Source organism: Microcaecilia unicolor, chromosome 6 (assembly GCF_901765095.1).
Source record: "Microcaecilia unicolor chromosome 6, aMicUni1.1, whole genome shotgun sequence".
Classification (NCBI taxonomy): Eukaryota; Metazoa; Chordata; class Amphibia; order Gymnophiona; family Siphonopidae; genus Microcaecilia; species Microcaecilia unicolor.
The window spans coordinates 117,787,097-117,803,602 of NC_044036.1; the positions used below are offsets into that span (position 1 = coordinate 117,787,097).

At 48.5% G+C, this 16,506-nt stretch overlaps 1 protein-coding gene across 2 annotated transcripts in view; it reads right to left on the reverse strand.

Annotated features, from left to right (window-relative positions):
- Positions 1-16,506, reverse strand: part of DNM3 (dynamin 3) — a 1,044,597-nt gene that overhangs the window by 732,317 nt on the left and 295,774 nt on the right. For both annotated transcript variants that reach the window (XM_030208630.1, XM_030208629.1), the window contains exon 13: positions 2,291-2,342. In XM_030208630.1, coding sequence (XP_030064490.1) covers positions 2,291-2,342 — 52 coding nt within the window. The remainder of the gene's footprint in view (positions 1-2,290; positions 2,343-16,506) is intronic.

Consider the following 16,506-nt stretch of genomic DNA (forward strand, 5'->3'; position numbering starts at 1 on the left):
GGTGAACCCGGATACCCTCTCACCTGAGACAGGCAGCTACGACCACCATTACCTTGGAAAAGGTACGGGGAGGTGTGGCTAGGCCGAAAAGCAAGGCCTGAAACTGGAAATGCTTTCCCAACACCGCAAAGCGGAGGAACTGCTGGTGTGGAGGCCAGATAGGAATGTGCAAATAAGCTTCTTTAACGTCCAGAGACGTGAGAAACTCTCCTGGCTCAACCGCCGCAATGACGGAGTGCAGGGTTTCCATGCGAAAATGTTGTACTCAGAGCCTCGTTGACTCTTCGCAAGTCGAGGATCGGTCTGAAAGACCCGCCTTTTCGAGGCACGACAAAATTAATGGAATAGCAGCCTTACCAAGGGGGGGGGGGGGGGGGGGGGGGGGGGGAGATATGCGCCACTTTCAGCCGGGGAATTTACCCATCTATGTTTAGCGTGTTTCCAACGCTCGGGGAAGGAAATAACCTCTGAAGTCATCCCCGGGGCATCAACACCCAGAGGGAAGCCAGGATGCAACGCAGTGTCAGACACCTGCGGCAGAGCTCTTGTCAGCATGAAAACTTTATGCATTAAAAGCACAAACTCTGATCCTCCGCCTCCAGATTAGGAGAAACGGATGTAGTAGCTCCTCTGGCAGCCTCTACACGAGGCGACCCCCTGCACTCAGACTCCTCTGCAACCGCGAGGGTCGAGACATGCAGTGCTTCCAAAATGGCGCCTGCTGCCAGCTCCATCGAGCAGGAAGAAACATCGCTCGCCATGCGCATACTAGCGTGAGCGTCTAAGGAGCACGTTTTACATAGCCCCGCTGCTGATTTGCGTTTACCACAACGGCAGCAGTGCTTAAGTCCTTCAGCAGCCATCGTCCGACAGGACGGGAATATAGCAATAAAATGGCGGCTTTGCGCCAAAACTTACCCCAATCGGAACGGCGTCCGCGGGACCTCCCCAGAGGAGCTGGGCACCACTCTCACCTTAGACGTCCGAGTCAACGAGCTCCGGTCAAGCTGCACAGAACCAGAATCACTGAAAAATGGCTCAAAAAAGCCACGCAGTAAAAGCGCATTCTTTTTTTTTTTTTTTAACGCTTTGAGGAAAATTGGGTATGGCAGGGAAAGGGCAAACCTATATGCCTTTAAAGTGGGCACCACCAGCCACAACACCCCTGCTCAACTGACAAAGCAAAGGAGCCACCCCAGGCAGTCTGAAATCCAGGAGCTGATCAAGCTACGTCCACACCTGCTGGGAGATAGAGAAATACTGAAGGCAGTTGGGGCTAGCCGTCCTAGAGGCACTATGGTTTTTCAGTGTTCTCTATCTTCACCTGCTGGTAGGCGGATGCAACCCATCAGTTAATGGATTCATCTGCTGCTGATGACAAAGAAAAAGTTGATGTTATCAAGCAAGTAACTTTCTCAAATAAATGCCTTTAACCATTATATCATCATACCTTTTTCACACACTGATTTCCATATGCCAATATCAGGTATGAAATCATTTTGTAATGTGGAGTTGGTTGGCAATGTATGAGATCTCTAAGGAACGATCAAGTGTTCAAATCTGTATATGGTACTGTAGAAAGGTTATTGTAGCTAGAAGAAGTCATAGATCAGACTGCACGATGGAAGATTAAGACATGGACTAGAAACTGATAGACATCTCTGTGCATTGTTAACCATATGCACAATGCACTTGGGCTTTGCCTCGAGCAGAATCCAAAGTAGGCCACTGCGACAACAACAATACGGATTAGTACTTCACAGATGAATGCTGATATTTAGCTATCCATAGATCAAAGCAAAAACATTTTTCTAACATGTTTCCACTATAGAGAGCACTCTGGGAAACTGAACTTCAGTTACCGAATCTATTACTTACAAAAATTAGATATAAGTGCACAAGGATTCCCTTCCCAATTTTGATGTATAAACTGAGTATTAAGAGAAGGCACTGTATTAAACAGGCTGCCTCCCACTGGTCTCTGACAAAAAGAAAAAAAAATCAGTCGGCACCAGAAAGCAACAGGGAGAAGAAATGTGCACAGGCATATCCTGACAGTGCTTAGGGACATGCATAAAGAGTGGATTCTACCTAAGTTAATGGGCAAGAAAGGACAGACAGAAAAAGAGTTGGGTTAAAAATAAAAGAACAGCAGAAAGCAAAAAGTTTAAAATATTATAACCGCCTGATCTAGAGGGGAAGGAATAGAAAGTAGTTTAAAAAACATTTCATCAAGAAACAGAGGCGCAGTTGTGCTCAGAGTCTTAAGAGCCATTCAAGAAATACATACCTGATTTCCAATTGCACTCTTCTTATTCATCTGACTGCTTCTTTGCTGAGCACTGAGAAAAGGAAAAAACAAAACAGAAGTGTGATCCAGCTAGCCCATACATAAGTCATGTATATGTCAGATTGCAAGTATTTAAACACTAGTTGCTACGCTTCTTGTGTGTTTTGTGGTCATTCACTGTTTCTACTTTATTTCTTAGAACATTAACTGTATTAATCTTACCAAAGTCAACTGCAATAAAGCGAATGCTACATACCTGTAGAAGGTATTCTCCGAGGACAGCAGGCTGATTGTTCTCACTGATGGGTGACGTCCACGGCAGCCCCTCCAATCGGAATCTTCACTAGCAAAATCCTTTGCTAGTCCTCGCGCGCCCATGCGCACCGCGCATGCGCGGCCATCTTCCCGCCCGAACCGGCTCGTGTTCGTCACTCCCATATGTAGCAAGACAAGACAAGGGAAGACACAACTCCAAAGGGGAGGTGGGCGGGTTTGTGAGAACAATCAGCCTGCTGTCCTCGGAGAATACCTTCTACAGGTATGTAGCATTCGCTTTCTCCGAGGACAAGCAGGCTGCTTGTTCTCACTGATGGGGTATCCCTAGCCCCCAGGCTCACTCAAAACAACAAACATGGTCAATTGGGCCTCGCAACGGCGAGGACATAACTGAGATTGACTTAACAATTTATCCAACCAACTGAGAGTGTAGCCAGGAACAGAATAAACATGGGCCTAGGGGGGTGGAGTTGGATTCTAAACAACGAACAGATTCTGAAGCACTGACTGCCCGAACCGACTGTCGCATCGGGTATCCTGCTGCAGGCAATAATGAGATGTGAATGTGTGGACAGATGACCACGTCGCAGCTTTGCAAATCTCTTCAATAGTGGCTGACTTCAAGTGGGCTACCGACGCTGCCATGGCTCTAACATTATGAGCCGTGACATGACCCTCAAGAGCCAGCCCAGCCTGGGCGTAAGTGAAGGAAATGCAATCTGCTAGCCAATTGGATATGGTGCGTTTCCCCACAGCCACTCCCCTCCTGTTGGGATCAAAAGAAACAAACAATTGGGTGGACTGTCTGTTGGGCTGTGTCCGCTCCAGATAGAAGGCCAATGCTCTCTTGCAGTCCAATGTGTGCAGCTGACGTTCAGCAGGGCAGGAATGAGGACGGGGAAAGAATGTTGGCAAGACAATTGACTGGTTCAGATGGAACTCTGACACAACCTTTGGCAAGAACTTAGGGTAAGTGCGGAGGACTACTCTGTTATGATGAAATTTGGTGTAAGGGGCCTGGGCTACCAGGGCCTGAAGCTCACTGACTCTACGAGCTGAAGTAACTGCCACCAAGAAAATGACCTTCCAGGTCAAGTACTTCAGATGGCAGGAGTTCAGTGGCTCAAAAGGAGGTTTCATCAGCTGGGTGAGAACGACATTGACATCCCATGACACTGTAGGAGGTTTGACAGGGGGCTTTGACAAAAGCAAACCTGTCATGAAGCGAACAACTAAAGGCTGTCCTGAGATCGGCTGACCTTCCACACGGTAATGGTATGCACTGATTGCACTAAGGTGAACCCTTACAGAGTTGGTCTTGAGACCAGACTCAGACAAGTGCAGAAGGTATTCAAGCAGGGTCTGTGTAGGACAAGAGCGAGGATCTAGGGCCTTGCTGTCACACCAGACGGCAAACCTCCTCCATAGAAAGAAGTAACTCCTCTTAGTGGAATCTTTCCTGGAAGCAAGCAAGATGCGGGAGACACCCTCTGACAGACTCAAAGAGGCAAAGTCTACGCTCTCAACATCCAGGCCGTGAGAGCCAGAGACTGGAGGTTGGGATGCAGAAGCGCACCTTCGTCCTGTGTGATGAGGGTCGGAAAACACTCCAATCTCCACGGTTCTTCGGAGGACAACTCCAGAAGAAGAGGGAACCAGATCTGACGCGGCCAAAAAGGAGTGATCAGAATCATGGTGCCTCGGTCTTGCTTGATTTTCAACAAAGTCTTCCCCACCAGAGGTATGGGAGGATAAGCATACAGCAGACCTTCCCCCCAGTCCAGGAGGAAGGCATCCGATGCCAGTCTGCCGTGGGCCTGAAGCCTGGAGCAGAACTGAGGGACTTTGTGGTTGGCTCGAGATGCGAAGAGATCTACCAAGGGGGTGCCCCACACCTGGAAGATCTGTCGCACTACACGGGAATTGAGCGACCACTCGTGAGGTTGCATAATCCTGCTCAACCTGTCGGCCAGACTGTTTACGCCTGCCAGATAAGTGGTTTGAAGCACCATGCCGTGACGGCGAGCCCAGAGCCACATGCTGATGGCTTCCTGACACAGGGGGCGAGATCCGGTGCCCCTCTGCTTGTTGATGTAATACATGGCAACCTGGTTGTCTGTCTGAATTTGGATAATTTGGTGGGACAGCCGATCTCTGAAAGCCTTCAGAGCGTTCCAGACCGCTCGTAACTCCAGGAGACTGATCTGCAGATCGCGTTCCTGGAGGGACCAGCTTCCCTGGGTGTGAAGCCCATCGACATGAGCTCCCCACCCCAGGAGACGCATCCGTGGTCAGCACTTTTTGTGGCTGAGGAATTTGGAAAGGACGTCCAAGAGTCAAATTGGACCAAATCGTCCACCAATACAGGGATTTGAGAAAACTCGTGGACAGGTGGATCACGTCTTCTAGATCCCCAGCAGCCTGAAACCACTGGGAAGCTAGGGTCCATGGAGCAGATCGCATGTGAAGGCGGGCCATGGCAGTCACATGAACTGTGGAGGCCATGTGGCCCAGCAATCTCAACATCTGCCGAGCTGTGATCTGCTGGGACGCTCGCACCCGCGAGACGAGGGACAAGTTGTTGGCTCTCGTCTCTGGGAGATAGGCACGAGCCGTCCGAGAATCCAGCAGAGCTCCTATGAATTCTAGTCTCTGTACTGGGAGAAGATGGGACCTTGGATAATTTATCACAAACCCCAGTAGCTCCAGGAGGCGAATAGTCATCTGCATGGACTGTAGAGCTCCTGCCTCGGATGTGTTCTTCACCAGCCAATCGTCGAGATAAGGGAACATGTGTACTCCCAGCCTGCGAAGCGCCGCTGCTACTACAGCCAAGCACTTCGTGAACACTCTGGGCGCAGAGGCGAGACCAAAGGGTAGCACACAGTACTGGAAGTGACGTGTGCCCAGCTGAAATCACAGATACTGCCTGTGAGCTGGCAGTATCGTGATGTGCGTGTAGGCGTCCTTTAAGTCCAGAGAGCATAGCCAGTCGTGTTCCTGAATCATGGGAAGAAGGGTGCCCAGGGAAAGCATCCTGAACTTTTCCTTGACCAGATATTTGTTCAGGGCCCTTAGGTCTAGGATGGGACGCATCCCCCCTGTTTTCTTCTCCACAAGGAAGTACCTGGAATAGAATCCCAGCCCTTCTTGCCCGGATGGCACGGGCTCGACCGCATTGGCGCTGAGAAGGGCGGAGAGTTCCTCTGCAAGTACCTGCTTGTGCTGGAAGCTGTAAGACTGAGCTCCCGGTGGACAATTTGGAGGTTTTGAGGCCAAATTGAGGGTGTATCCTTGCCGGACTATTTGGAGAACCCACTGATCGGAGGTTATGAGAGGCCACCTTTGGTGAAAAGCTTTCAACCTCCCTCCGACCGGCAGGTCGCCCGGCACTGACACTTGGATGTCGGCTATGCTCTGCTGGAGCCAGTCAAAAGCTCGTCCCTTGCTTTTGCTGGGGAGCCGAGGGGCCTTGCTGAGGCGCACGCTGCTGATGAGAGCGAGCGCGCTGGGGCTTAGCCTGGGCCGCAGGCTGTCGAGAAGGAGGATTGTACCTACGCTTACCAGAAGAGTAGGGAACAGTCCTCCTTCCCCCCAAAAATCGTCTACCTGTAGAGGTAGAAGCTGAAGGCTGCCGGCGGGAGAACTTGTCGAAAGTGGTATCCCGCTGGTGGAGCTGCTCTACCACCTGCTCGACATTTTCTCCAAAAATGTTATCCGCACGGCAAGGCGAGTCCGCAATCCGCTGCTGGAGTCTATTCTCTAGGTCGGAGGCACGCAGCCATGAGAGTCTGCGCATCACCACACCTTGAGCAGTGGCCCTGGACGCAACATCAAAGGTGTCATACACCCCTCTGGCCAGGAATTTTCTGCACGCCTTCAGCTGCCTGACCACCTCCTGAAAAGGCTTGGCTTGCTCAGGGGGGAGCTTGTCCACCAAGCCCGCCAACTGCCGCACATTGTTCCGCATGTGTATGCTCGTGTAGAGCTGGTAAGACTGAATTTTGGCCACGAGCATAGAGGAATGGTAGGCCTTCCTCCCAAAGGAGTCTAAGGTTCTAGTCCTTGCCCGGGGGCGCCGAAGCATGCTCCCTAGAACTCTTAGCCTTCTTTAGGGCCAAATCCACAACTCCAGAGACGTGAGGCAACTGAATGCGCATCAGCTCTGGGTCCCCATGGATCCGGTACTGGGACTCGATCTTCTTGGGAATGTGGGGATTACTTAATGGCTTGGTCCAGTTCGCAAGCAATGTCTTTTTTAGGACATGATGCATGGGTACTGTGGACGCTTCCTTAGGTGGAGAAGGATAGTCCAGGAGCTCAAACATTTCAGCCCTGGGCTCGTCCTCCACAACCACCGGGAAGGGGATGGCCGTAGACATCTCCCGGACAAAGGAAGCGAAAGACAGACTCTCGGGAGGAGAAAGCTGCCTTTCAGGAGAGGGAGTGGGATCAGAAGGAAGGCCATCAGACTCCTCGTCAGAGAAATATCTGATGTCCTCCTCCTCCTCCCACGAGGCCTCACCATCGGTATCAGACACAAGTTCACGAACCTGTGTCTGAAGCCGTGCCCGGCTCGACTCCGTGGAACCACGGCCACGGTGGGAGCGTCGAGAGGTAGACTCCCTCGCCTGCCACCGGCGAAGCTCCCTCCGCCGACGTCGTCGGGGAGCCTTCCTGGGAGGCGACCACAGTCGGTACCGATGTTGGAGACCTCACCCCGGGCAAGGGGCCAGCCGGCGCCTCACTCGACGGTACCGGTGGCGCAAGCACCCCCGGTACCGGAGGGGAAGGGCGCAACAGCTCTCCCAGGATCTCTGGGAGGACGGCCCGGAGACTCTCGTGCAGAGCGGCTGTGGAGAAAGACATGGAAGCCGATGCAGGTGTCGATGTCAGAGTCTGTTCCGGGCGTGGAGGCTGTTCCGGGCTGTCCATAGTGGAGCGCATCGACACCTCTTGAACAGAGGGTGAGCGGTCCTCTCGGTGCCGATGCCTGCTGGGTGCTGACTCCCTCGGCGACCCAGAGCTCTCGGTGCCGACACGGGAAGGAGACCGGTGTCGATGCTTCTTCGACTTCTTGGAACGAAGCATGTCACCGGAGCTTCCCGGCACCGACGAGGAGGACGTAGAATCCAGCCGTCGCTTCCTCGGGGCCGAGGCCAAAGAAGGTCGGTCTCGAGGGGGCTGTACCGCAGGAGCCCTCAGGGTAGGGGGAGACCTACCCGAAGGCTCACCGCCACCAGCAGGGGAATGGACAGCCCTCACCTGCACTCCAGACGAAGCACCACCGTCCGACGACATCACCAGACGAGGAGGTCCCGGTACCACCGACGCCGCCTTCCGATGTCTCAGCCCCGATGCAGAGGGTCGATGCCTTGATACACTCGATGCAATCGCGGCCGAGGATAAAGGTCTGGACGCTGGCGACGTCGATGCACTCGATGCTCCCGGTGCCGATGCCGACGAAGAGCCCGAGAACAAAACGTTCCACTGGGCCAATCTCGCTGTACCGCAGGAACCCTCAGGGTAGGGGGATACCCACCCGAAGGCTCACCGCCACCAGCAGGGGAATGGACAGCCCTCACCTGCACTCCAGTCGAAGCACCACCGTCCGACGACATCAGCACTAGTGGAGGTCCCGGTACCACCGACGCCGATGCAGCCTTCCGATGTCTAGGCCCCGACGATGCAGAGGGTCAATGCCTAGATGCAATCGATACAGTCGCCGCTGAGGTCGGAGGTCTTGACGCTGTCGACGTTGATGCACTCGATACTCCCGGTGCAGATGCCGACGAAGAGCCCGAGAACAACACGTTCCACTGGGCCAATCTCGCTACCTGAGTCCTTTTTTGTAAAAGGGCGCAAAGACTACAGGCCTGCGGGCGGTGCCCAGCCCCCAGACACTGAAGACACGAAGCGTGCCTATCAGTGAGCGAGATTACCCGGGCGCACTAGGTGCACTTCTTGAAGCCGCTGGGAGACTTCGATGACATGGGCGGAAAAATCACGCTGGCGAAATCAAAACTCGTAATTGCGGTAAGGCACCAAAAAGAGGGGGAGAAAAAACTCGACCCGAGGTCTCAAAAGGGCCTACCTCGAAAACGAAAGAAAACTTAACGGGGCAAAAAACTGGAAATACGGGGAGGGGGAAAAAGACCGAAAGGCCCTTCTCCGAAATCCCTTTTGGTTTTTTTAGAAGCGAAAGTCAAAAAGACGCGCGAGGGTCAACTTAAGGGGCACGAACGGCGCAAACACGACCGTACCGAGCGCAAACAAAAGAAGACTGACGAACACGAGCCGGTTCGGGCGGGAAGATGGCCGCGCATGGGCGCGCGAGGACTAGCAAAGGCCTTTGCTAGTGAAGTTTCCGATTGGAGGGGCTGCCGTGGACGTTACCCATCAGTGAGAACAAGCAGCCTGCTTGTCCTCGGAGAATGTATGTTATATTTCTTTATTATTGCGTCTTGCCTGGTCAATAGACTCCTGGCTTCGCGGACAAAGAAGCCTAGATGTAGTGATGCATAAGTACATAAATACGTAAGTAATGCCACACTGGGAAAAGACCAAAGGTCCATCGAGCCCAGTATCCTGTCCACGACAGCGGCAAATCCAGGCCAAGGGCACCTGGCAAGCTTCCCAAACGTACAAACATTCTATACACGTTATTCCTGGAATTGTGGATTTTTCCCAAGTCCATTTAGTAGTGGTTTATTGACTTGTCCTTTAGGAAACTCTGCTAAGCTAACCGCCTTCACCACGTTCTCCGGCAACGAATTCCAGAGTTTAATTATGTGTCGGGTGAAGAAACATTTTCTCCGATTTGTTTTAAATTTACTACACTGTAGTTTCATCGCATGCCCCCTAGTCCTAGTATTTTTGGAAAGCGTGAACAGACGCTTCACATCCACCTGTTCCACTCCACTCAATATTTTATATACCTCTATCATGTCTCCCCTCAGCCGTCTCTTCTCCAAGCTGAAAAGCCCTAGCCTCCTTAGACTTTCTTCATAGGGAAGTTGTTCCATCCCCGCTATCATTTTAGTCGCCCTTCGCTGCACCTTTTCCAATTCTACTATATCTTTCTTGAGATGCGGCGACCAGAATTGAACACAGTACTCAAGGTGCGGTCGCACCATGGAGCGATACAACGGCATTATAACATCCTCACACCTGTTTTCCATACATTTCCTAATGATATCCAAAATTCTATTCGCTTTCCTAGCCGCAGCAGCACACTGAGCAGAAGGTTTCAGTGTATTATCGACGACGACACCCAGATCCCTTTCTTGGTCCGTAACTCCTAACGTGGAACCTTGCATAACGTAGCTATAATTCGGGTTCTTTTTTCCCACATGCATCACTTTGCACTTGCTCACATTAAACGTCATCTGCCATTTAGCCGCCCAGTCTCCCAGTCTCGTAAGGTCCTCTTGTAATTTTTCACAATCCTGTTGCGATTTAACGACTTTGAATAACTTTGTGTCATCAGCAAATTTAATTACCTCGCTAGTTACTCCCATGTCTAAATCATTTATAAATATGTTAAAAAGCAGCGGTCCTAGCACAGACCCCTGAAGAACCCCACTAACTATCCTTCTCCATTGTGAATACTGCCCATTTAACCCCACTCTCTGTTTCCTATCCTTCAACCAGTTTTTAATCCACAATAGGACATTTCCTTCTATCCCATGACCCTCCAATTTCCTCTGTAGCCTTTCATGAGGTACCTTGTCAAACGCCTTTTGAAAATCCAGATACACAATATCAATCGGCTCCCCTTTGTCCACGTTTGTTTACTCCTTCAAAGAATTGAAGTAAATTGGTCAGGCAAGACTTCCCCACACAAAAGCCATGCTGGCTTGGTCTCAGTAATCCATGTCCTTGGATGTGCTCTGTAATTTTGTTTTTCATAACAGTCTCTACCATTTTCCCCAGCACCGATGTCAGACTCACCGGTCTATAATTTCCCGGATCTCCCCTGGAACCTTGACTATATGTATGTATATAGCTTAATCATTGTGTATATTTCTTAATTATTGTGTATCTTAGACAATAATGGCTTATACACTCTCTGTTTGAAGTGAACCTCTAATAAAAGTCTCATTTACCTAATACGAATCCAAAAGAATCCACAGTAAATGTTGAGTAGTCTGTGTTAGTGAGGCAGGCTGTAAAACCACAGCAATACAAGCTTGTTGCCCCAGATCTACAGACTTACAGGAGAAAATATTGGGGATGCTCTGGCACCCACAGCACTGGCGCCTATATTCTGACCTTTGGTAGGCCTGAGGCTTGGTTAATCCAAGAACCATTATTTTTGAACAATATACCAACATGGATTCTGCATGATTTCCTGAAGAACTATGCTAGCTGACTTCATAGAAGGACATGCTGTTTACTTGTATTTGCCATCTAGCTTATCTCCTGGGACGCTTCAGAGGAGTGAGGTTCACTAGAACACAAGAGCCCTCCAGTATCTGGTGTGAAGCTGCGTAGGAGAGAGTTTCACAGAAAGCCCGGGATGAGGTCATGCTGCTTACCTCGTTGGTGAGAGACTATTACTGGTAAGGTGGTCCTCAAAGGCCCCTCATTGTGGTGCCGTATGAAACCTGGATAGTTGTTTACAGTTCCTGATTGGTCCCAGATGATCACCTGTGGATCCTGGGAGGGCAGTGCAAGCCCTGGGGGCTTGTGAGAGAGTTAGGTGAAGGAAGAGGAGAAGGGAAGGAGATCTGATGGTGAACTTATCTCTCATCGGAGAAGAACTGAATTGTCAGTTACACCTATGAACTGGATCTTTCTGTGCTAAGCTTGGCACAAGGAAGGATTCAGGAGCTGATTTGTTGCTTCTGCCAGACTGAGAATCTACTGCCTGTGCTGGAAATGGTCATATCTGACTAAGACCAGATTGCAGGGGCTTGCTGGGGACAGCTTGAGCTCTGAAGAGAAGCCAATTCTTCACCCCATCTGGACCCAACATTGCACAGGGTGAGAGAATGGGATTTTCTTCTACAGTCAGGGACCTAGTTAGTGACCTGTGTTTTTGCTGGCTAACGATTGGTTATTACTCAGGCATATGATCTATAGCCAAATATAGGTGCTAAGATATCATTTCTTCTCAGGACAGTAGTGTAGCTGTGTTCACATATACATAAAAATAACTACATATCTATTTGGTGTAATCTTCAGTATATTTTTGTATCGTGCTTGCCAAAATTGCTATTATCTATAATAAATATTTCCACATTGGCATTATTCCTTCATTAGAGACAAAGTAACATGGGGGGGCATAATCGAATGTCACATTTTGGCGGCGGCGCTACAGCTGGCCGGAACCATATTATCGAAAAAGATGGCCGGCCATCTTTTTTTTCGATAATATGGTTTAGCCTGGCCAAATGCCAGAGTTCGCTGGGTTTGAGATAGCCGTTTTTTTCAGCGATAATGGGAAAAAATGCCGGCCATCTCCAACCCAGCGACATCCAAGGCATTTGGTCGTGGGAGGCGCCAGCATTTGTAGTGCACTGGGCACCCTAGTGGTCAGTGCGGTGAACTTCAGAAAAAGCTCCCTTACTTTGGGTGCTGAGTCCCCCAACCTCCCCCCAAACCCACTACCCACAAATGTACACCACTACCGTAGCTCTTAGGGGTGAAGGGGGCAACTACATGTGGGTACAGTGGGTTTTGGAGGGCTCCCATTTACCAGCACAAGTGTTACAGGTGGGGGGGGGGGATAGGTCTGGGTCCGCCTGCCTTAAGTGCACTGCGGTACCCACTAAAAGTGCTCCAGGGACCTGCATACACGCAGGCCTCTAGGACGTTGCTGCTGTATAACCTTGGCACACCAGTTGACACCTGAAGACTAATCTCTTTGAAAAAGTCCTTTATTTGAATAAGCACGTTTACTCACAGTTAACTGCAGATCAGAGGTTGTGCCCCACTGGCAAAAAGTCTCCCTGGTACTGAGATGAGCAGTAGGTCAGAGCTGGCAGAATGGTGTACAATGCCCTCTTTCAGCAACATTCAAGGTAATAACTAAGTTCTCTAAAGTGGGTAACACATGAAAGGGATCTAAAACTGGCTTACAAAAATGGCCACTACCTCATGGACTACCGGAAACAAAACTGGACACACTCTGACCCAGTTAGCAGGGGGAAAAGCATCATGGGAGTAGAGCCCACTGCCCTACACTCACCACAATGCATTGCTGATGTGACTCTGCAGTGCACCTAACAGAAAAGGTGTCACACTCACCCGAGAGCCACATCACAACCAGGGAAAGGCTGTCAGAGGATAGAACACATTCTGCTGTCATGGAGGTGGGTACGGTATTTGAGGCTGGCAAAATATGTTTATAATTGTGTTTTTTAGTGTGGGAGGGGGTTGGTGACCACTGGGGGAGTACAGGGAGGTCATCCCCCATTCCCTCCGGTGGTCATCTGGTGAGTTGGGGCACCTTTTTGAGGCTTGGTCGTGAAAATAAAAGGACCAAGTAAACCCGGCGAAATACTGCTTAACGCCGTTTTTTTTCCATTATCTGCGAAAGCCGGCCATCTGGTAGCCACACCCATGCCCGCCCATGTCCCGCCTTCACTACGCCGCCAACACACCCCCTTGAACTTTCGCCAGCGAGGCGACGGGAAAGCGGCGATGCTGTCAAAAAAGCCGCTTTCGATTATACCGATTTGGCCGCTTTTCAGAGATCGCCGGCCATCTCCCGATTTATGTCGGAAGATGGCCGGCGATCACTTTTGAAAATAAGCCTGATAGTAACATAGTAGATGACGAAAGAAAAAGACCTGCACGGTCCATCCAGTCTGCCCAACAAGATAAACTCATATGTGCTACTTTTTGTGTATACCTTACCTTGATTTGTATCTGTCATTTTCAGGGCACAGACCATATAATTCTGCCCAGCACTATCCCTGCCCCCCAACCACCGGCTCTGGCACAGACCGTATAAGTCTGCCCAGCACTATCCCCGCCTCCCAACCACCAGCCCCGCCTCCAACAACAGGCTCTGCCACCCAATCTCAGCTAAGCTGAGACAGCTTAGCTCGGACCCTAGGGCCACTTTAGGTGCAATCACACTTCTTCCATACGAGTCCAGAGTTATTACTCCTTCATTGGAGACAGCTTAGCTCAGACCCTAGTGTCAGTTTAAGTGCAATCATACCTCTTGCCATACAAGTCCAGAGTTATTACTATCTGTGTGATTTTCTGTCATAAGTGTATGCATCTACAAGAACATAAGATTGAGTCTAAAATTTTATTCAGATTTAATGAAAAAGGACATGCTCACTCTATAGTGCATTTTAAAAAGGGTGCCCAAAATGGGCCATCAGGGGCTAGTCATTAAATGTCAAAACAAATTGTTTATTAATTTGATATATTGCCTCTTTCATGCACGAGTCAAGGCGGTTCATATAAAATTCTAAAATTTAACATAAAAACATGGTAAAAAGCTTTTGAAAGAAGTCACCATTTTTCATAGGACAAAAGAACACACGCATCAGATATCACGCAAAGGCAGCACACATATCAGGTAACATCAGGAGATTATTCACTCAAACATCGCCACTCACTTCCCCTACCACCTATGCTGCAGCTACAAGATCATCAGTTAACAAAAGCCATCCTAGAAAAATGTATATGACATCTGTAATCTACGATATTTTGGCAGAGAATTTCATAGCGTAGGCGCCAAAAAGTAGAAAGCACTGGATCTAGTTGACTCAGCTTTGGCTTTGGATGGTTGAAGCAATACAAGTCTTATCTATAAGAGACCTAAGAGTCCTGAGAAGAAGGTACAGGATAATCAGTGATGATAAATAGCCAGGCTTGTTACTATAGAATGTTGTGTGTGTGAGAGTCAGGATTTTAAATTTAATTCTACAGTCCACAGGAAGTCAATGTAATTGGTTCAACAGGTATCACATAGTCATGCCTCTTTGTCCAGCACAGAACCTTAACAGTGGTATTCTGAAGAGTCTGCAAATGTTTCAAATTTGCCTTAGAGATACCTGCATATACGTTTACAGTAATAACCTGAATTGATATATTTATTATTACATTTGTACCCCGTGCTTTCCCACTCACAGCAGGTTCATATATGTATAGAGAAGTGAGGGAAGAGAATTAGTATCTACATAGTTGCGGATCACTGAGTTTGTGCAAGAAATAGAAGCCCATTCTAAGTATAGAGGAGACTTGGAGTGAATGAGAGAGCAGAGTTTAGTACAATGAGAGAGCAGAGTTTAATACAATGTCCAAATATTTAAAGGAGGGTACAGGAGTGATTGGCCTATTAAAAAGGATCAGAGTACGAGTAGGTGCGGATATCAAACACATAATCCATGATGCAACTGTTTTATCATGATTCAATACGAGTCAGTTCTCCCTGTAACCATACTGCAACTTCATCCAGACAAGCTTGAAGCGGTTGTAAATCAATGTATGAACAGTTGATGTAATGAATGAAGTATCAGCACAGGAATATGAGCTGATGCCGTGAGACTCAATTAGTAATAATGGACTGACAAAAAGATTGAACAAAAGAGGAGAGTGGAACCTGCCTTGAGGAAAACTACTAAAGAATTAAATCCATAAAAGCATAGACACCATAAAATTGTCAAACTGAAAATACTAAAACTAGACACATAGACTATATGATAAATAATGGAGTATTGACAAATAACTCAATAAATATCACCACCTCCACATTTTTTTTAATTCTTCTTTTACACATTTATGCATGAGTTTGAGATTTACCCATTGCTTTCTTCTTTTATGCAATAATGCCTATGGGGGAGTGAATGGTTTATACAGGCCTTGACAAATTTTCAATAAATCTAGGAGCCAGCCCAAAAACTTAGGAGACAGCGTCAAAGACCTTTACCGCATCTCCTTCCCCACACTTCCAACACTTTCTTCAGTTAAGGTTTGTTTTTTTTTTAGGGGGGGGGGGGAGGTTGGAATCCCCTCCCAGATTAGCAGTTGCTCTTAGAAATTGATTGACTAAAGTTTTACGCCCGATTCCTACCTTTGATTGGCAGCCAATGCAACTCAACCAACAAAGCAGTAACTATCATATCTATTATACCCAAAGATCATTCTAGCAGTAGTATTTTGCAATAGTTGAAATCTAGTTGTTTCTTAGGGAGTCCAATATAAACCAAATGACAATAATCTACCTGCAACAATATAAAAAACTGAAGACGATACTGGAGCAGGCAATTAGAGGGGGTAGTGCTAGAGGATGCATTTCCTGCCTGCGGAATGCCTTTATTTCCTTCACTATGGCTGTGCTACGATAGGTACAAAGGTGTGAGCGGGATTTGGGGTCCAGATGTGACTTCGAGAGATGGGAAGGGGCACTCCGCTAACTTCTGAAGGTATCTTTGGATAGCTCGCTGGTAGAAAGTGGGTATAAGATCTTGTACCATTGGTGGTCTACCCCTTATCACTTAGCGAAAATGCATGGCCATGGCCTCTCCCCATAGTAATAGTTCACCATAAGATGGATTACATTTACCAGATGTCTAAATTGACGGCTTTGAGAACCAATCAAATGCTTCACTTCCATCGACTATAGGACCGTTATCCAGCTTGGAGATTCCAATTGGGAGTGGATCTTAAGACAGATCGGCTGACAATTATTAGTGCCTAGACCTACATAGAATTTTCTTACCCTTATTGATTTTCTCTAGTGACCTTTCTGTGGTATGGTGAGAGGGGGTTGGAGGGACCTACGGGAGTGGTGGTTTCGTTGTGTATATGAGGTTTATATGTTGAGTCTAGCCTTTTGCTTTCATGTACTTATGTTGTGATAAAAATAAAAATAATTTTTAAAAAATATAAACATTAAAATGAGAAGAAAGGTGAAAAAAAAACTTAGAGGAGCGACTGCGAGGGTCAAAAATTTACATTAGGTGTGGATG